General features: G+C 37.3%; 1 protein-coding gene across 2 annotated transcripts in view; it reads right to left on the bottom strand.

Moving 5' to 3' along the window:
* SEMA3D (semaphorin 3D) overlaps positions 1-22496 on the bottom strand; it is a 142498-nt gene that overhangs the window by 94003 nt on the left and 25999 nt on the right. For both annotated transcript variants that reach the window (XM_010715211.4, XM_010715144.4), the window contains exon 2: positions 3819-4006. In XM_010715211.4, the coding sequence (XP_010713513.1) occupies positions 3819-3933 (115 nt within the window). In that variant the 5' untranslated portion in view covers positions 3934-4006. The remainder of the gene's footprint in view (positions 1-3818; positions 4007-22496) is intronic.

Here is a 22496-nt window from a genome sequence, read left to right as displayed (position 1 = left end):
GGCCTATGTATTGAGATCACCCTAGAAGTATCATGAAAGCAGTCATAATTTCCAGAGTAAGAGTAACATACACCTACCTCTCTAAAAGCTACAGTCTAAGCTGAGAAGATAAAAAGAAATACTGAAGAATTACTGGACTAATGAATCAGAGAAAAAGTGAGAATATAGGATGAGAAATGTAATTAAACATCGTAGTCTGTTACATCAACACAAGTTGAGAATATATTCTTGATTTTGCAACTCTATTAAAAGATACTTTAATTGACTTCAGTCCACGCTTATCATTTTATGGATGTATGATTTTCTAAACATGTAATTTTAGAACTGACACAAAGAATGAAGGAAATCCACCGTACAGCATCACATTGATACCCATGATTCACTAAAATATCTGCACCTTAACTTTCCCAGCAGAGACTTCAGAGACCCTAAGCATTCTCACCAAAATAATTCCAGGTTTCTGAGAAGATGTAGGAGAAATTAACTGTCTTGCCAATTCTTATAAAATTGTTAGAGTCATATGCTGGCATCTCCACCCTTTGGAGTTTGAGATAAGTTTGGAGTTTAGAGACAAGTCCTGGCATCTCCATCCTTTGGAGTTTAAATATCGTGAGGAGGATGACACAAAGGCCTTTTCCATCCTTATAGAAAACTGATCAAACTTGGCCACATCAGGCAGTGCTGAAGACCTAATCACACCTTTACTGCTAAAAGTATTGTCTTCCAAGAGAAAGTTTTATCCTAAACTACTTCTCAGAAGACAAAAACTCATAACTGCCATGCCAACAAGCTCTAAAATTTTAATTACCATCTGAACACAGAGGTCTTGTGACGCACAGAGGATTATTGGAGCGCCTTTGTGGTTCTAGGAACATTTTTAGCTACTCCACCCTTTTCTCTCTTCTTTTTCTTCTATCCGCCCCCAACTTCTCACTCAATTTTCTCTTCCTCCATGTGACTTTAATACAGCTCCTTCTTTGTCTTCCTCTCTTCCTGTCCCTTATCCTTCATTCTCAGTACTCACCCCCTGGCATGCTCCTCCTTCCCTTTTCTGTCTGGGCATGGGAAGGAGCAGTTTCCTAGCTCTCAGCTGCAGTGCGCTCTGCTCATCTTCAGTAGCTACAGCTGTGAGATGAAGCAACTGCAGGGGAAAGTCCTGTTCATTTCCAGCCCTAGTAAATACTCAGCCATTCTGGGAAGATAGAGCTATGCCATTCCATAAACACATCACTTTTGGAAGAGGATAAAACTTTCTCTTGGAAGACAATACTTTTAGCAGTGTAATGAACACGAATGTGTGATTAGGTCTTCAGCATTGCTTGATGTGGCCAAGTTTGATCAGTTTTCCATAAGGATGGAAAAGGCCTTCGTGTCATCCTCCTCATGATATTCAAACTCCAAAGGATGGAGATGCCAGGACTTGTCAGTGACATGACTCTAATAACATAAGAATTGGCAAGATAGTTAATTTCTCCTGCATCTTCTCAGAAACCTTGGAATTATTTAGGTGAGAATGCTTAGGGGAAAAAAAAAATAGAATAGTTAGCTTAGTTCTGACAATTATATTAAATAGTCAGAACATCTGACAAACAGCTGTCATCAACCAAATTTTAATTTAGTTATGACACAAACCTACACTACTTACAATGCAATCATCCACTGACAAGCACAAAGGAAGAATTTCAGAATTATTCTTTAAAACTGAGACACCTGGGCGCATAGTAGTTCTTTGAACAGACTTATAAGCAACTTAATATCATCTGCAGATTAAATATGCCTGATCCACATTTCTTCTGAAGTGGGCGGCCACGGCACTGAACTCTTCATGCCATGGCTTAGATAGACATGCAGTGTTTCTGGAAACAAAACTTGATATCTTGCAAAAAAAACAGGAATTATGCATTTAACTTTCCTGGGTGGATTAATATTTTCCTTCAGAATGAGCAGCAACTCTGTGTTTTCCTTTACTTCTTCTCTCTCTCTTTAATCCATACATTACCCAGAAGTATAATATCAAGTGAATAAAACAGATCTTTTAAGACTCTTCCTCTCATTCTTAATTTAACACTTCCAAGTGTGAAAAAAACTACCTTTTTTTCTAGTTCCTTGTGGAAAAATAAAAATACAACCTCCCTCCTAGAAAAAGCAACGATAAAATCTGGTAGTTCTCTCTCCTTTGGCTTTTCAGTTACACTTCAGCTTTTCAAATCAAGATTTATGTGCCAGTTTGTATCTATTGGTTTCTTTCCCCCTACAGGGATATAGGTGGATAAGTTTGGATAGCAAACTGTAACCCTCAAGCCAAACTGAAAGGTTTATAAAGTTGCTAATAAAAGTTTGGGTCAGGGCCTAAATATCAATCATCCATTCTTTGTCTTTTTGAACAAGCTCAGGCATTTTCACAGTCACTCCCAGCAGGTCTCTGCCACTATTTTAAACTAAGATTTCAGGTTGTATTTTTTTAATTTTTTCCCCTGTGTTGAACTCAATAATTTTTCTCTCCCTCTCTCCTTACCTGCCAAATGCATCCATCAGGATTTTGCCAAAGGCCATCTGCTTTTGAAGTCAAGAGGAATTCACTAATCATGAGTGTCAAATCCACAATAAATGCCATCACCATATGGTATATGCTGCTATTGGGAATTATCTCAAAAAGGCCTAGCTGTGAAAAGTCTGGCTATATGTTAGGTTATTATTTTTTTTTTTTTACTGCTAACATTCATAACTCATGTCAGGTCTTTCAGTTTCTGTATTCACTGGCTTAAGTGAGTGTAACTGTTTCCTGAATTTATAAAATGTTGTCAAGATCTCTTGATCTCTCTTCCACTGTCTCTCTTTCAAAAAACACATTCAAACATTCAGATATGCCCAATGTAATTCTATACATAATGGTATACACATCTAACAAAAGAGAAGCTTGTAAATAAATAGTGTTTCATTATGCTTACTCAATAAATTCTTGAGAGTATTAGAGCTCATGATAAGCATATCATAACCACTGATGAAGGCTTTACAGTCTCCTGTACAGTCAGACTATCCCAAATGTGATATTACAATGCACATAAAAACCTATGTTAGAAAAACTGAGAACAGAATGAGCTCCCATAAGGTCAGGGTGCTGACATAACTGAAAAAATGGCTATCTGGAGAGCATTTGCATTAGCTAAAGAATATCAGTAAAAAAGTGATAAATCTCCATGTCTTTTGAAAGCTGTGGAAATGTACTATGCGATCAAAGCAACAAGAAATTTCCTTTCTGTAAAAAGATGACCATAAAGAAATTTTTTTTAAATATGTGTTTAAACCCCTCAATCTTCTCAACATTCTCAACAAACAGCATAGATAAGATTAAGAAATTCCCAGAAAAACAAGCATTGTGATCCAAAAAGGTTAAAAGAAAGAAAACACTTAATGAGTTTCACATACCAGTTGAAGAATAGAGAAAAAATTATTACAAGTTAGGTGCCACTAGGAACACTTGAGGTACTTTCCCTGATGCTCTAGAAAAGTTTTGATGTTCCCCAAGTCCCATCTCATCCCTATGTGGGACGCCAATGGGTCTCATCCTGTTTCAAGTAGCACTAGAAACCTGTGCTTAGACAATGACTCTCCCATAACTTATGTACAGTATATGAATATTCTTTAGAAGCAAACTGAAATGGGTAGAATTCATCCACACTCAAGGTTTTTGCCATGTATATTTCTGGAAACTGTGACAAATGTGTTTCATTTGCCCGGTTAGTAACAGTAATGAACTGCTGGCAACATCACATAAAAAGAAAAGTGGCAGAATCAGAAAAAAATGCTGAGAAGTTTACCTTTATAGGAAAGTTTGAGTCTTGGGATATTTTGTTTTGACGTTCCAGTGACGGGAAGTAACAGCATTGCTAAAGATAACAGGCTGCAGGCATTCGGTACTTGGGAAGCTCTCATTCTGCTCTCTTCTTATGCACTTTTTGCACTACTGTGAAATATCTCCCCACTCTTCAAATAATCCAAGTTTAATCTGGAAGCAAAAATAAAACATCTGTAGATCTTTTTCATTATTATATAAATAATATTTCTGAAAATAAGCCAGACCCAACCGGCTTAAGTAACTCATTTAACACATTTACTACAGAAGTTTATTGTTTTATTTTTCTCTAGTATAAATCAAAATCTGTTTCTTTAATACCGCACTTACTTTAAGATTGGGAAAATACGTAAGATTTTCAAAGAACAATGTCTAACATAGCTACAGTCTAAACAAAAAATTAATTCAGTGTCAATGAAAAGAATATTTGCCATTCAAATACGATTGTGCATCTCATTAGTTTATACAGCTCCATTTGATATCTTGCTGTTTTATACATCATTCTTTATCTTGGTATAAAAGCCATTGTATGTTTATCCTATGGCTAGAATAAGCTGCTGTATCACAGATACCAAGAGGTAAAAAACTGAGTTAACAATAAGAAGATATCCATCATGAATTTTCATAAATAAACTAAGAAAATTGTAGTGGTGTTTCCAAATAAAGTTTTAAGAGAGAAAAAAGTCAGTGCTGCTGATGGACTTAAATGTGTTTTTCAGTACGATATTTTCAGCAGAATAACTGCCTCAATTCACCCACAAAATGTCCTATAAACTTTAATGAGTAGTTCATGCTGAGGTCAATAGGCTGATATGGGACTGTGTTAATACAGGGCGCAACTAAGCCAGCTTTGCAACACTTTTCACTTAATAACAGTCATTCATATTCCATAAATCCTGAAGTGTTTTACAAAAGAAAGCAATTATCACTGTCCTTATTTTCCCTAGACAAGACTGCAACCATAAAACTGTAACAAACTTATTTCCTACAGGTCACACAGCCACCTCAGTAGCAGCACAGAAAGCAGCAACAGCTCTTCTGGAGTCCTGTTTGGTACCTGATTGTGAGGGATCCCTTTTGCCCAATAAACCCATTTTTTTTCTAGGGACTTATTAAGGAAATGACATCTTGATTTCTCAAGGCAGAAGTTGATGGTTAATAAATCACAGAGATCAGAACATGAACATATTTGTGAGGGCAGATTCCTTCTCCTGCAAGTGCACAATACCAGAAGTCAGAGGAAGACATCCAGGGAAATGACAAGTTAGTGTTTGAGTGATGCTGTAAATCAAAGTATAAGGAAATGTCATGGCTAGTAACATGATTAATGGCTCATGATTTTTCATCAGAAGTATATTCTGAAAGGTACCAAAGCCTTTTGCACAGACATAAGTAGAAAGGCTCCTTGTGAGTCCATGAGGGACCCAGCACAGCTCAGCCCCCCCAAGTAACCCCAAATGTCTTGCACTTCTTCTAGCTGCAGAGCCCTCTCTGCATGCTGCAGAGGCATCCAGAAACAATTCAGTACCTTATAAGGCAGGTAGTACCACCTTCTTTGCACAAAGAGACCAGAAAGAAGACTTCTTTAGTTCTCTCTGCCAAGGGAAACCTCTCACAGATAAAGCTGGGGCTTTCTGAGCTTCCTTTCTGAGCACTTCTGCCAATGCTAAAGGACAAGGGAGTGTACAGGAAGATTGTGATGGGGAAAGAGAGAGGGGAACAGAATTGAAAAACGCCCGTAGCGTCCTTCGTACGAAGAACATTAAGCCTCTTTCTTCTCAATCCCTTCCTCAACATTTACATTCTGTGTCTGAATGCAATACTTTTGGCCAAGTGCCACCACACATTCGTGAGATGACATAAGAAGAAAGCAAAACAAATTTGAAATGTCTTTGTTTTCTATCTTTCTATTCTAGACTACAGGATCCTGAAAGATGATAGCCCTTACTTCTTCCATGCTGGTACACTTGTTTGTGGTGGGACTAAAACCAACATTAACTCTTGCTGGGTCATATGGTGAAAAGGGGGAAAAGAAGGAGAGGAGGAAGGGAAAGGATCGTATTAAGACGAGACACACCAGTCCTATTCATCTTCTGCAGGATGACAGAGACAAACGACATTTCAAAAATAAGTAATTAATAGGGAGTCAATCTCACTGCAGGTATGCTGAGATATTGTGGCCTGGGGGTTTGCGTCACAGCCAACAGGAATCACACCACAGAATTTGGGGCTCATCTTTTCAAGGTGAAGTACAATGAAGAAAAAAAAAAAATGCCATTGGTAGAAAAAAGTTGTTGACCAAACACACCGTATTGTTTAGTTGGAGACTGGAGACCAGCATTGCATTTGGCCTTTTGGTTGTAGGGAAATTCACTTTTTCATGCAGTGTTCTGCTAATGGAAATCTTTTTTTTTCTTCTCCTTCTTTTCTTTTTTTTTCCCCTTTTTAGTTGAACAGTGTCTGTGAAGAAACATTTGCTTTAATTCCTGACACATGGCGTTTAGTTTACACTGAAGGCAGCTGCTCTGTGAGCTTGAGCCAACCATCTTCTTCTAGATTCATTGCAATCCAGCCAGATTGTCACATATATTTTTAGTTTATGATGATCTTCTAATACAATTCCAGCTTCCACACAGAATCCTTCCAACAGTCTAATGACTAGCTCAGGTTAATGAACTTCAGAACAACTAACTGGCCACTAATCTTCAGGAAGTACCCTTCCTCTCTGTAACATATGTAATGTCAATCAGTGCCCTGAGCTCAAAGGAGCTATGGTCACGCTGCTCCAAAATAATCAGGCCCGAGAACAGAAATAAAATACAAAACCTAAAAGCTAATCTAACTTCCTTCTTTTCCTCTGCTCAAGTAGGAGTTTTGTCCAAGGACGAAAAATTGTTTCCTTTAGTTCAATATTTCTCTAAGGCACCAACATGCTGCAAAACTACCTCAAAACGATCAGACCCAACATAAATAAGGCAAATGAACTCAGAGAAAAAGTCTGAAGCCAAAGCTGCTTTCCCACCTTGGCTTCAGCTAGGAAATTTCGCCGCTGTGTTAATTATCACCTGCAAGACCAGCTAAGGAAGGAAGCTATGTACACATTTTGTGGGACTAGGGTATTTCCACCAGAAGAAAGGAGCTATTATTTGCCCCATGCAGAACTGGGAGGTGCCTGGTTGAAGAGGGCCAAGGGCCAGGCTCCATCCTGCCTGGACCTCCCTGTGGAACCCATTAATTCACATCAAGCATGGGTGAAAACTGCCAAAAAGACAAAATGTGGATTTGCTGGTGTCCTGCCATCTTTGCCATAGAGAGGCAGCTGGACGTAACTGGCACATGTGATGTCACGTCCGCGAAATGAGGTGTCACCTCCTTGCAATTGGTCAGATTTAGTGGAGCCTATAAAACAGATTGCTCTGAAGCTACTGTCTGAAAGAGGAAAACCTGGAGCCAATTTACTAAACATAATTTATTCCAGGCCCTTTGTTACAATAAACAGAGCTCTTCAGACTTCTCAAATACACAACCAGTAGGAAGCTTTGTATTCATGGGAGTTTTTTTCATTTGTTCAGCTAAACCTATCTGAATGCAAAATCTTGTATTCACAAATACTGAGAAGATGTTTGACCTCCCATGGTATCATGAAATCCAGAACTGAAAGGATTGTGACCTAGCCTCAAATACACATCTTTTTTTAACAGTAGTTTTGGTAACCCAGTTGAATTCTGCAACAAAAACCTCTCCTGGACTGGAGGATTATTTAAAACCTGTTTCTAGAGCTAGTTTTCCTTGGCCATTTTAAAATTTGGCATTTTGTACTCCACTGAAGAGAATGATGAAAACAGCCTGCAGCAAATACAATTAATCAAATTGTACGCTGAATCTAAGAGCAACATTAAAAATTGCAAATAACCACTGAAAATTTAGACCAGTCTTTGAGTTGGCTTATGCTGTTTATAAAAAGTAAGAATAGAATAAAAATACATCTGATAATCACTATGGATTTAAAATTAGGCTGAGTAAGTTACCAAGGTGATTTAATTTGAATATGTAATCTGCAAAGGCTGCTCCCAAAGTAATGTCTCCTATTTTATTATGTGGATCCACAATGTCAGAAGTGGATATTAGTGGTATGGCAGCAGAGGTTGAACCTTCCCAACAAAATTCTGTTACATTTTATTGCTGTGACAGATGGCAGCAAAGAATCAGTGTGTATGAAGCAAAGGTTTGTCACTGAATCCCTCTATGCAGAAAAAATTGCATCACTGACATTTATCACCACTTGCTAAATGTTTATGAAGACCAAACAATGGATGTGAACACAGTCAGGTAGTGGGCAATGCATTTCAGCAGCAGCAACAGCAATAGTAGGTCACCACTGCTGGTGTTGATTTTTACAGGTGCAACAGGAAGGCTGTTGTTTGTAGTTGGCAAAAATGCATAGCTAATGGTGATGACTGTGTTGAAAAATAGTGCTTTGTAGCTGAGAATTTGCTCTATGAAATACTGCTATTGTGCTCTTTGTATCTGCTGTAATTTCCATCGACATAAATAGAAGGCATTACTTCTGGAGTGACTTACGTATTACCCTTGATACTCATGCTTTTCTTTCTTCTCCTCAGCTATCCTTGTCCAAGATTTTTTGCATTTTATTTCTTTATGGAGTGAAAAGAGAATGAAAGATGTTCCTTGTCACCATTAACCACATAGCGTGAGTGCACTGTTAGATGTATTGCTTTAAAGGATTTACAGCTTATTAGCTGCAAAAAGAAAAAAAAAATCATCCGCAATTCAAATGCATTGAAAGATATATTGTCTGTTTGCATGAATGCATATTTGACTACAAATCTTAACTACAAATACATAAAGTTCTTTCCTACGAATTTTCTTGCATACATCCTACCTATAAGTTATTGCATGTTTGCAGGAAGAATATTACTATGGTTATGTATTGTGTACTTCAAAACTATACTATAATTATGGGCTAGATATTTAGCATTCTGTGTTAGTAAGGCAGAAAACTACAAACATACATGAGTCAGATTAATAATTCACTAAATAAAAGAGAAAAAAGTACAACTCCAGACTGACTGAAAATCCTGAACTTGCTTTTTAAATAACAAAGATGACATTGATCCAGAACACAATGTAACTTTGCTCTTGCACCCTTTAGATAGACTGTCTGTTGATATATTATTTGGCAGAAGAGGCTTTTCTCTTTGTTGTGAAAACTCAGCTTAAAGCTAACTCCATCCAAGAACTGGTAAACAGCTTTATTCATCACTATTTTCTCATTTATTAAGTAGCTTTTGTGCTGCTCATAGTGAAGTGAATGTTCTCTTCCAGGATTTAGAAAAATACTTTTTACAAAAAACTGATTGAAATCACATCACTTCCTGAAAATAGCAATAATTCCTGAATAAAAAGACATTTGTACAATCAAAAAAAGTCTACAGTGGGTGACTTTTTTTTTTATCACTGTTTTTAGTATACCTGGTTTAGATAAGGTTTTGTCATAAAGTAGACCTTAATATTGTTAAATACCCAGTGAATAGTAATAACCACAGAATCACAAAATGGTTAAGGCTGGAAAAGATCTCTGAGATCATCTAGTCCAACTAAACAATCCAGATCATAATGAGTTTTACAAATCTTTACAGGCTTTATCTTTACTGAGTTCCTCACAGGATTTATACCCTATCCATTCAACATCAGTAACTCAGAAAACAAGAAAAATCACTGCTCTCATTCCCACACAACAAGAGCCAAGTAATGCTAAATACCATTAAGGGACTGAGAAACAAGGAGGATGTGAGTGAGGGAATGAAGAGGTGGCAAAAAAAAAAAAGAAAAATCTCAAAAACTATTCTAATTGCTCAAAACCATGACAATAAATAAATTTCTCCAATGGTGCGAAATATGTTTGAGGGTTATGTTAAAATTTTAATTCATTAAGACAGAAATAATCTGAATCTAGATTAAAAATGGGAACTGAAAAAGTGACAAAGATTGAAGGCAATCATTATTTTTTGTTTGTTTGTTTCTGTTCATTTTTCTGAATATAGGGCTCAGTGAAGCTAGTCTGCTGATGGAAGCATTTACAAAAAGTTTGTAGGCTGTTAGGAGATAAAAACTGCTAAGAATGGGTAACCTTAATAGAGTGGTTTGTGTCACTCTGTTTCGAAGGGTTCATCTGACCCTGAACTTTACTATAGGGCACTTAAAATTATATGTATAGGAAATGAGCACTTTATCCTCAGAAAATACGGGAATACTTTGCAGGTCAATGTCAGTGGGGTCATGATTACACCCAAAGACTTCACGTAGGCATAGAAGTAATTCTTTCAGAATGAGACTGATAGATAGCAATGCACATAGACATGTCATATATCATTTAAAACAGTGATTCTGAGAAGTATTATCTCAGGCATTGTGTCTTCTGGACAAGTAATGAATTGACAATAAAATAAATGCTACTTTCTAACCCTAATTCTTTGTATGCTGTGACTCCTTAAAAAAAAAAAAAAAAAAAAAAAAGATAAAAAATCATATCTATTATTTTACATTCTACTCTGTTATCTAGTACAGGGAGTGGGATGGACAGCAACTTGTCATCTGTTATTAATACTGCAATATTGCAATGAGGAGATAGGCAGATTAGAACAAAGTGTCCAGAAGGGTGTGCAAGTGAAACCTCCATACATGACATTCACTCTAATGGTAGCTGCATTTACATCTCAGATGCTTTTTTTTTCTTTTCTTTTTTCTTTTTTTGTGTGTGTGTGTGTGAAAAGAGCTGTGACTTCAGATATGACGCCTATCATAATAGCTTCCCATGGGCTCTTTTTTTGGAACATTGAGAGAACACCCTACACATATCATCATTAAAAAAAGAAAAACAAAAACACAAGCCAAAGAGGAAAGCAGTGTACAGCACGATTTAACAACACACACAATAAAAGGAACCCTTCGCCAAACCTCAGTGTTGCATTATTTTAAGTGCAGCATGCTTCCCCAGCAGACCAAAAAACCTCTCACACCATGAAAAGCAGTTCTGCAATGGGTTTTGTAATTTGGGTATCCAAGAAAAGGAAAAGGCAGTACGACGAAAATTCCTTGAGACATTTAACAGAAAGGTAGACTAGATGGAAGCCACATCCTGCCAAGTACCGTGACGTTTTCAGGTTTTTGAAGAAGCACAGAGAATTTTCCTCTAAAATGTCTGTCACCACCTACAGCATTTGGAGTGGATTGGCTCTGAATGAAGTAGACAGGGAGAGTGGGCACACAGAAAGCTTTGCCTGTGAAACAGCCTTGGCTTGCTATTGAGAAAATACTGAAAAGCCAGAAAAGTGTCACAGTGTCCATCAGAGAAAAGCAATGCTCATTTCAGGGAGACCCGCCTCAACATTTAAACACTAACAGATTGCAGCGAAAACCTGAATTAACCCCAGGCAGCAACATCGAGCCAGCTAAACCACTGACCTGCAACTACCATTATTTTGCTGGAAGAAACATACATCTACAATAGCCAATTCGAAGGAAAGGATTACAGTCTCTTTTTCACCTCCAGAAATCCTTCTCAGAGTGTTTTCCTATGGAAAAACTGTCTCTGTACCTCCTTTCATAGGAGACCTGCCAATGTCTGCAAGGGTGGAGCAGGAATCCTCCAGCAGTGACGGTTCAGTTGCTGGAGGTCTGGGCTTGCTGGTATTCCGGGAGTCATCAGTAATTAGGGGCAATGGGTTATTTTACAAATTATTTACTTGCATGGGAACCATATATTTTGCATGCTTGTGAAAAGCCCAGATTGACAGAAAGATAACAAAGCACACTACTGAAACTTGTTATGAAACAAATCCAGGCTCCATTCTAGGTGTCATACAGTAGCAAACCATCCATACTCTGGAACTGTATAGCCCATGGGCTGATTACATGGATATATACAGATGTCAGTATGTAGGGCTTTTCTGTCCTTGATTCAAGTACTTCAAATCTAAGCCAGCTCCAGCTTTTAAATGGCTCCATTAGCTGTATGTTATACAACAGTATGTTACTTGCCCTGACTGCAGACACTTAGCAGATTCATGCAATCTCAACCCCACAGAACTCACTAAAAACAAAAACAAAAAAGTTTAAAGTAATTTAAAAAAACACATTAAAAATATAAATTTATAATGTTTATTTTATGTCACAGGAAATACTGTGCTAAAATTGTCACTAGATTTATCTGATGTAAGCAGAAATTTACTGCCAATTATTGTTGAAATTTTGCTTAAATGTTTGTAGGCAGTCACAGACATCCCAGCTGTATCTAAAAGCAGTCCATAGGAGTCTTAGAGATAACTATAATATTACAGATATTAAAGATAGCTAACTGTGTTTGCCTCAATGCAGTTATCCATTTTCAGAATTGTTTTTACTGTATTAATTCTGATAGGAAATCATTAGCTGCCAGTATTACTTAGGTCATTATCAGCTGTCTAATCTAGTAGTTTTGAAAAGAATTCAGGTTATTACAGTTTACCAATAGTTAAAAAAAAAATGTGCATTTCATGTGACAGCTGGCCTTTGATCAAATATGTTTTCCAATGGCATATTTTCATGCAATTCCTTTCATCAACATATGGCCTCATTACTTGATGCACTGTCAGTGAACTTTGTACAGCATAGTTTGCTGGGCTTTAATATATAAACTACAGTACAGTGAGAGACATGCCGGAAGGATTTTAATTTACATTTCCAACAGATTTTGATTTAATAATTCATGGTCATATACTTGAACTCTTTTGGAAGAATTTTCTTTATGTTGCTTGTCCAACTAATTTTGTATCAACACTTTGTGCAGCCAATGTGTAAAACAATATTCAGCTGAACGTGTACATGGCTGTGCAGTGGTCTGTGCTGGCACATTAACCTAGTTATTATATTGGTAGGCTGAACGTATTTGCTTTCTTGCTTTTTTTTTTTTTTTTTGTTAACTTTTAAATGTTTTATTTCATTTACATTTGGATATTATGTGACAGAGGCAGCAGAGCTACTATTACACATCCCATTTGCAAGCTTACACAATTAATTGTGTCCTAATTTAATGTAGACCTATTCCTCTCGATGTGTCTCCCCTGAGTGCTCATCAACACAGCACCTGAGTAGTTTAAAAGCTTTAATGTCTCTATTGTCTCTCCTCTATCCTCGCCATTATGAGATAATTGATTTTTCGTTAATGGTATGATAGGAGATGACATCACTTGCAGAAGGTCACACTGGCAGTTAGTACAAGTACCACATCCCCTCAGACATCCAGGCAGTGCCTTAGTCACCCGGCCACCCTTCTCACCAGAGACTACAGACTGCTGGCCGAGATTCCTGTGTGACATCAGTGACCACTTCCAGTGTTTCATTCTTGATTTAAGCCCTTGTGCAAGCTGCAGAAAATAACAAGCAATCACACTTTTGTTTTCCACAAACAAGAATTTCACAGAGATGGGTAAGAACAAAGAAACATCCAGCGTGAGTCCTGACATCATTATCAAAGATTTAACAACCCTAGGTATTCCCTGCTAACCAACTTGACCATTTTCAAGGGTTAGAACATACTGCTTCCAGAGCCTCAGAGAAGTTTCTGCTTGTATTGCAGCAGAAGTCAATTTATACTTGGTTCAAGAGAGTTGTTTTAGTGGTCTATTTTTAAGCTGCTTTGTGAAGTGTTCTAGCAAAACAGTTCCTGGAATCTAAAGCAGCCATACAAAGAAAGAAAACAAGAATTCAGGCATCATCACCTCCATTCAACACTGAACTATTTCCACTTTGGTTTAAAACCACAGTAACTTTCCTTTGTCTCGTGAGGACAAAGTGAGGACACAGACAGCATAGATTAATCAATACTTAACTGAAAAACAGCGATGCTTTTTAGAAAGCTCACTGGTTGTTTATAGGGGAGGTGTCAAAACCAAAAGATTAATATGAAAGGAGATAGAGTGTAAATCACCAAATTTGAAAAAGACCTGTAAGATCCAATATACTCCAGTCCAACCATCCTTGTGTCACCAATATTTCCCACTAAACCATGTCCCTCAGTACAACCGCTAAATCCCCTGTGGCACAACATGAGGCCGTTCCCTCTCATCCTATTGCTAGTTACATGGGAGAAGAGCCCAACCCCCGCCTTGTCACAGCCTCCTTTTAGGCAGCTGTAGAGAGCAATAAGGTCTCCCCTGAGCCCCCTCCTCTCTAGACTAAGCCATCACAGTTTCCTCAGTGGCTCCTGGTAAGACTTGTGCTCCAGACCCCTGACAGTTTTGCCCTTCTCTACATATGCTCCAGGGCCTTGACGTCCTTCCTGTAGTGAGGGGCCCAAAACTGAACAAAGTACTCAAGGTGAGCACTCACCAGCGCTGAGTACAGAGAGTTGATTGCTTCCCTGCTCCTGCTGGCAACGCTGTTTCTGATACAAGCCAGGACACCATTGGTCTCCTTGGCCACCTGGCTCATGTTTAGCTGAGCACTGACCAATATACCCAGGTCTGTTTCCTCTACACAGTCTTCCAGCCACTCTGACCCAAGCCTCTAGTGTTACCTGGGGTTGTGGCCACTCCCTGGCACCTGGTCTTGCTGAACTTCCTCCCATTGGGTTCAGACCAATAATCCAGCTTGTCCAGATAGCTCTGTAGCGCCTTCCCACTCCTCCCAGCTTGGTGCTATTTGCAAACTTACTGAGGGTGCACTCAATGCTCTAATTCAGGTCATCAATAAAGATATTGAAGAGGATAGGCCCCAGCATCGACCCCTGACAAACACCACTCATGCTCAGTTGACAGTTGGATTTAACTCAGTTTGTCATCATTCTCTGGGCCCAGCCCTTCAGTCAATTCTTCACCAAGCAAAGAGTCCAAAATGTCCAGTCCAAAATGTACACAGGATGAATAAAGTATGCACACAGAATGGGTATAGAAAACATATTAGCAATATAATTTAATCCAGGAGTGCCAGATATTGTACATTCAGTCTTGTCTTGCCTATCCCATGAGAATTATCTACCATAATCAAGCATCACAATCATTGACACTGTATTTGAGATAATGCTTTTGTCTACCCTGAACAAATAAGAAGGGGATTTCTTTTTATGTTCCCTCTGGAACAACAAGAAGCTGGTTGAGAAATAACACTGGATGGATTGGTGACACTCAGACAAAACCAAAAAGAAGAGAAAATCAACTATGTATATTCCATCGTGATCTTTTTTTCCTGTTCACATCAGCAACTCTTTCCTGTCAGTCTGTTATCTGCCAGATGGATCAAGAAGGGGAGGCCACTGTAGTTAGTACTCTAAATACTTATTAAGGGTGTGGGGAGAAAAATGACTAAAAAGGATTTGGAGTCTGTGCCAGCTTAGCTAGAAAGGCGATGTGGTGAAGATTAAGTTGTGTTTCCATAGCCACAGCTGAGCAGGTGGAAAACATCCACCACAGGTGCTTGTTCTATAGAGGATCCCATTCCCTGGTAAAATAGGCACTTTGCAAAGAAACCAAAACTTGAAGATATCCAGGACTCTTTATCTCAGACGAGCTCTATGCAAGTTTACTAAATCTCTTGGGATCATCATGATTAACTATCTTAAGCTATTCCCCACCGGGCTTTAGTGCTTTTAAACTGCTAACCCTTTGAATTAAAGAAGTAGATTTCTCTTTTCACAGCTGTGACTCAACACAGAATGGAATTCAGAGGCATCTGAAAACAAAGCCAGACACAATTTAGAACAAAATCCTTCAATGACAGATTTAAAGAGTGATGGCTGCATGTGGAGCATACAGATATAACTGTGTACTAACATGCATTACACAAAAACTATACATAGATTTGTCCTATGAAGGGCAATTTCTTCATTAAAAAAAAAACAACCAACAAGCAAAAAAATGAAAAACAAACAAAAACAAAACAGGATGAGTAAGAATAAAACATCATAAAACCTAAATATTCAAATTCAAAAGGAAATTTGGTCCATGGATCCTTCAGCAAACTAAGTGGCAACCACCTTGACAATAAGTAGGACAATGATAATCTGTTAGAAAAATTATTTCTTGATCTTCTTTTAGAGCTACAATGGACAACTGAAATCCTTGTGCCTGGAGACAAATAAAATAATTGTAAGATGTAGTTTATAAAGTGTATATAATACCTTTATTGTGTTCAATACTAAATATGCAATAAGTAGCACATATGCCATTGAGTCTTTGTAAATGTGGAGTCCTCAGCATAGGAGAAACATTGACCTGTTGGAGCATGTTCAGAGGAGTGCTACAAAAACGATCCAAATGACAGAATACTTCTCCTATAAGAACAAGCTGAGAGAGCTAAGGCTATTCAGCCTGGAGAAAAGAAGGCTCTGGGGAGACCTGATAACTGACCTTTCAATATCTGAAGGGGAGATATAGGAAAAAAAAGGACAGACTCATTAGAAGGACAGAGGGAAATGGTTTCCAACTAGATCAGGGGAGATTTCAATTGGACGTAAGACAAAGTTTTTACAATAAGGGTGCTGCAGCACTGGAACAGGTTGTCCAGAGAGGTGGTGGATGTCCCGTCTCTGGGGACATTCAAGGCCAGGCTGCGTTGGACTCTGAGCAACCTGATTTAGCTGTAGGCGTCCCTGTTCACTGCAGAGGAGTTGGACTAGATGACCTTTTGTGGTCTTTCCAAATCAAATGATTCTGTGATACTGATTATCATTCAAATGTCAAAGCTAGGAAAGCTGTTGCTAGGTGTATTTAGTCACAATTTTAGGTGAACTTGAAGTGAATAAAAAGTGGAATCAGATATCTTGAAGATACTAAAGCATAGTAAACAGTTACAGAGGAATAAACCAGTTATTCATTTTCACAGATATTGCAAAAGCAAAACAGCAATGACTACTGGAAACTTTTTCTCTTGTCTGTCAGCTGGAGTATGTGACTTGCATTAATGGCACAGGGAATAATGTACTTGCACTCAAACTCAGGACTAGCTGATGTCAAATGAAGTTCAACCATTCATATTAATGGGATCAGCATTTGTCTGAGGAAATGGAAGCCTCTTAGACCTTAGGGTCACGAATTGACAAGCTATCGAACATTTCCTCTGTTGTGCTGACCATCCTCCATCCTCAGTGAGATCAGCTGTCTAGACCCTTAGCTCTACTACAGCTGCTTTGTGTTTCTCACATAGGCATAGAAAGAGCTCTTTGCTAAATCTTCCTGAGTAATACATAATGCAGGGTGAGAACTCACAACTTTCTTTCTAGGACAAACGGAACAGTCACATTTCTCCTGAAACCAGAAAAATCATAGTCATATGCATGCAATGTGTTTTGTTAGTCCAGTAATCTGTGTTTGAGACAAATGGTGACAGAAGTGCTGTTAATTAAAAAAAAAAAGAAAAAAAAAAGAAAAAAAGAAAGAAACCAAACCCAAAACACTGGAAGTATCATCTTGAAACATCAAAGATGACTTTATATTTGTATAGAAAAAAAAAAAAAACATTGCTGAGCTGCTATTATCTCACACCATTAATAAAGTGGGAGGAGGAAAGAAACAGTTCATGGAAAAATACATTTTTGTGGCATTTTTCTTGTCAAGTACCAAAGCATTTATGTTGTAATCATTCTAGCAATCAGCAAGCAGTTACTTCAGATGGCTGATACAAAAATGTGGCAGATATCATCTGCCAAAACTGTAGAGTATAAAGAAAAACACTGCAACAGAATATTTTTTTCTTCTTAATATTAAGTAGAGCAATTTTGAGAGTAAATTTTCACCATCACCATTAATATCCATTGTAATAAGAACAATAATAACAGCACTCATAACACATTTTATAGTTTCTTTATGCAACAACAATTCTGTCAGAGGCAAATGTATACACTCAATAATTGAGAAAGTAATCACATTTGAGCTTTTGACAACTTTACTGTTGCCTTTCAGTTTGCTTTCCTTATCAATATGTAGCACTAAACACATTGCTGATTTTCTGCATTCAAACCGTTCTTCACCAATCATTTCTTATTCCAGAAAAACCCTCTCAAACAAATCCTTACTTAAATAGGACTGTAAATTTGTTTAATAGATCATGCCTAAGGTTCATCCAGTCTAGAAGTCTGTTTTCAGCAGTAAGTGTAAGTAAATGTAAGGAAGAATAAGAATGGAGCATTCGTATATGATATTACACTTCCCTTAGCACTCTCCCTTCTCCACATCTATTTTCAGCTCAGGAGATTTCCTCAGCCTACTGTAACTCGACTATTTTTACCCTCCTCCCCACCCTTCCCCCCCCCCACCGGATATCACTTTCAAGTACTTATCCAGCCTCTCTTTGAGCCCTTGTAAAATTCTTACATCTGCATGTCTACTTCCAAATACATGAGGAGCCACCTCCAGTACCAACATCACAATGTGTGACAACATACTATTTTTCTTACATATATATCACCACCTTCATAAAGTAGATCAACAAAATTTATATACATGTATATATAAATTTGCTGTTTTAGGATGATTCTGATTTTAAAGATCATCCAGCTGTGCTGACATCGGAGGCATTATGCATGTTATATTTCATTATGCAATAGATGCATAGATTGGCTGGGAAATTAAGAGAAAATTGATTACAAAAAAATTAAGGTGATAGTAGTGGTCAGTTTCAATGAGTGTTTGCTTCCAGAGAAAAATATCTCGCTATTGTTATTGCACAAGATGAAATGCAAGGTTTCATAGCTGAATCTTTGCTCAGAACACACGACAAGCTTTTAACATTGAACCAAAAATAGTTTTTTTGCCAAACTTGGCAAGTATATGACTGGGAAAATCAGAGAGTTTCACTGCCAACAGTGTCTCAACACCACTAGCAGAAAATCTCCCATACTTTCTCCTTAGTGAACACCTTCAGGCAGTAGGATGGAAAAAAATATCCCAGTCACTGGACTAGTTCTGTCACCTCTCTCCCTCAGAAGGTCCTCTGAATCTCTCACATTCCAGTAAAAATAAATTTTTACTGGACTGAAATGTTCTTTTTTTTTCTTTCTTTCTTTTTTTTTTTTTTTTTTCCGCCCCGTATCCGTAACTTTCAATCTCATTATAAAGGAAGTAAGGGGGATGACAGAATGATGTTACTTTTGCACAAGTTGAGAATACACTTTTAAAATCTCCTTTTCTCAAAATAGGTAAACATTTTAGGGTAAATAATTAAAAAAATATATATTTTAAGATATATGCTATAAAAATATTATATGGATATGCAGTTAAAAGTTCTGTTAATCTCTGCATCTCAAGGTGTGAACACTCTAAGAAACAACAACATACAGCTGAGAACAATAAAATTGTGAAGATTTATGTTTTCCATTGAAACATCTGCTCTTACCCAATCTTGGTGCCAGAACGGCAGACTGGATGAGCTACTTCTTTATTCCAGCCAGGCGTTTCCTCTACTGTTGGACATTAGGTTAAAATGTGATGAGCATCTTATTCCCACTGGAGAATTTTCGCTTTCATGAAGTCATTAGGTCAAAACTTGAAATTTACAGCTCACTAAAGGCATTCCTCAGTTGTGTGTGTCCAGTAGACAAATCTAAATACTGAGGAACAATCGCCCATTATATACTTAATGCTTATATTACTCACATACACGGACATTAATTTAAGGATCTGTCAGAACTTGAGTGATATCCTATACAGTGAATCATGACAGGTAGCAAATGTCCAGATGCACTGTCTAAATTTCATAGAAGTGCTACAATTAATCCTACAGAAAAGGATTCTTTTACAAAACAAACAAACAAACAAAGTCAATAACATAAGTTGTAATTATGCTAAAAGATCAATTATGCTAAAAGTTACATCTACTTATTTATAATTAAAATTTCTGTAGTTATTTTGATTTTCTCTATAAAAACATCAAGTTTCAAGTAAGTTAGTGACTGCAGATGACATTTCTGTGTTTGCCTAGTGGTTTGCAGTGATGTTTAAAAAATCTCACATTCATAAAGTTCTGTGGCATTTTCATCAAAAATTAATATTAAAGCAGTGATGGAAAACATTACTTTTTTTGGAAAAAAAAAATTCTCATTAAATTTTAATACACAAATGTCACACCTCCTTTTTCAATTACAGCTACTTTTAAGATTTTCCAAAGGTAGCTACAATTTGGATTTGATTCTGCTATTGGAAAGTGCCAAAAATACCTAATTATAGTAGGAAAATGTTGTGTGCACATATACGTATGTGTTTGTCTACAATCTGTGTGAGCAATTGAAAAATGTCCAAAATATACACAAAGAAAACGTTGTTAAAATTACTCTTATGCAGAGTAAATTTCTTCTTTAAAGCAGCAAATAATGGAATGACAGCAGAGACTGCTCAGTACTAGAACATAATGCTTCATTTAACGAGTAATCTCCAGAGCATGTGGATGTTTACCTCACTCTGGGCAAGCTCAAGTGCACAGACAGACTATTACGGTACTTTGTCTGATGTGCAATAACTTGTTAAGCAACTGTAATGAGACCACATTATTCCACAAGCTTATACACAGCATTTCTATGTTTTCTTCATGCCAATAAGACATTTTGACTCTCAAATACTAAATACTTAAGAAAAAATAAGAATTCCCAAAGCTAGAATGGCTAAATCCAGATCCACAAATCAATGGAGTTGGTCAAAACTGGAAGCCAAGTTCAAAATCTCTTCAAGTTTGGCAGGTACATTGTCTGAATCTACCCTGCCCTGAGGAAAAGGAAGGGGAGAGGAGGGGAGGTGAAGGAAGGGAAGGGGAGGGGAGGGGGGGGGAGGGGAGGGGAGGGGAGGGAGGGAAGGGAGGGGAGGGAAAAAGGGAAGGGAAAAAGGGAAGGGAAGGGAAGGGAAGGGAAGGGAAGGGAAGGGAAGGGAAGGGAAGGGAAGGGAAGGGAAGGGAAGGGAAGGGAAGGGAAGGGAAGGGAAGGGAAGGGAAGGGAAGGGAAGGGAAGGGAAGGGAAGGGAAGGGAAGGGAAGGGAAGGAAGGGAAGGGAAGGGAAGGGAAGGGAAGGGAAGGAAGGGAGACAAGATTTTGCAATAGCAGTGCAACAAAGCAGTTAAACTGTATTGTTTCTTTGGTGAATAATAGTGAATTGATGACTGATTTATTAATATGACGAATTGATTGAATACAACTAAGAAAGAAAGAAAGAAAAGAAAAGAAAAGAAAAGAAGAAAGAAAGAAAAAAAAGAAAGAAAGAAAGAAAGAAAGAAAGAAAGAAAGAAAGAAAAGAAGAAAGAAGAAAGAAAGAAAGAAAAGAAAGAAAGAAAGAAAGAAAGAAAGAAAGAAAGAAAGAAAGAAAGAAAGAAAGAAAGAAAGAAAGAAAGAAAGAAAGAAAGAAAGACATAGTCTATGGATTAAAAACAAACGCTGGCAAATCATTTCAGAGAGTCTCCAGATTTTTCTTTGGGAGAATGGCAAAGCAACAGATCTTGGTAAAGCTCCATTTCCTTCTATTTTTGCACTGCTGTCTCTTGTCAAAGTGCGAAGTAGTGAAGTTTTAAGCCTTAATTTTGTCTTAACACCAGATGAAATTATAAAAGCACAAATCTATCAGATAAACAAGGAGCTACAATGCGCACGGAACATTTCAGTATCACATTAACACAATTTCAGCTATTTTAACGTTTTATCTCTTATGCAGAATGCAGATTTCATTGTTTCAGTCAGTTGGCAGAGGCTATCAAGCAGCTTTTTCAATGTGGTAACTTTTTTCTTCTCACTAAAATCAGTGAAAGCTGAAGTATTATTATTCAGTAATTTTCTAGGCTCTTAGGTTATAGGCAAAAATCCTATTTTTCCATAATTTCATTTTACTAAGTAAGAAAAGTTAGAGTATATACACTATATACACTATATTGCTTTGCAATATATGAATACACACAATCTCAAATTGGCATATTTTTGACGTATTTCTTTCAATGGATTTGATCCAAATTTCTTGCTGCCAATGCTAAAGCAGTTTTATGGCAATTTCTAATGTTGTTATAACCAAAATAGACTAAGGATATAAGTGATGCAATATTCAGAGAAAAGTAACTTGTGCATTCCCAGATGTAAGTGTGCATGGTATGCACTTTTGCATCTAATTCCAGTGGAAATTACTGTTTTTTACAGCAACTACATATGAGCTTCCAGTTTATTATAATCTTATTTCTTAATCATTAAAAACTGAATAAATGTTACTGTTGTTTTCTTTTTGTGTATTTGATTATCTTTTAAAAAACAGGAAGCACCAATCAATGGTCATTTATATTTTTCTTGGCATAGTCATGTATTTCACACAGGAGACCTTTGATATCAAAGCATGGCTGAAATATCAAAATTCCTTCAAATGCTTATCTCTTTTGATGATAACTACAGCTGTGCTGAAAAAGCTACTGCCCTTGGTATCACTTACTTGCATTCCCATTGGAATATAAATCTCTGTGAGGCAAGGGTTTATAAAAAGGTATTCTTCTTAGAGCACTACTGAAACACAGTTTTATTCTTTTGATGCTGCATAATAGCTTTTTGAGGACTAATAGGATGAAATATAACATTATTATTATGATTTTTTTTTCCTTAAGCTTATATACTCTTCCATTATTAATCTGAAAACAAGCCA

The sequence above is a fragment of the Meleagris gallopavo genome, chromosome 1 (assembly GCF_905368555.1).
Source record: "Meleagris gallopavo chromosome 1, MGAL_WU_HG_1.1, whole genome shotgun sequence".
NCBI lineage: Eukaryota > Metazoa > Chordata > Aves > Galliformes > Phasianidae > Meleagris > Meleagris gallopavo.
The sequence above is the reverse complement of the archived record's forward strand: the minus strand, read 5'-3'. Positions and strand labels throughout refer to the sequence as shown.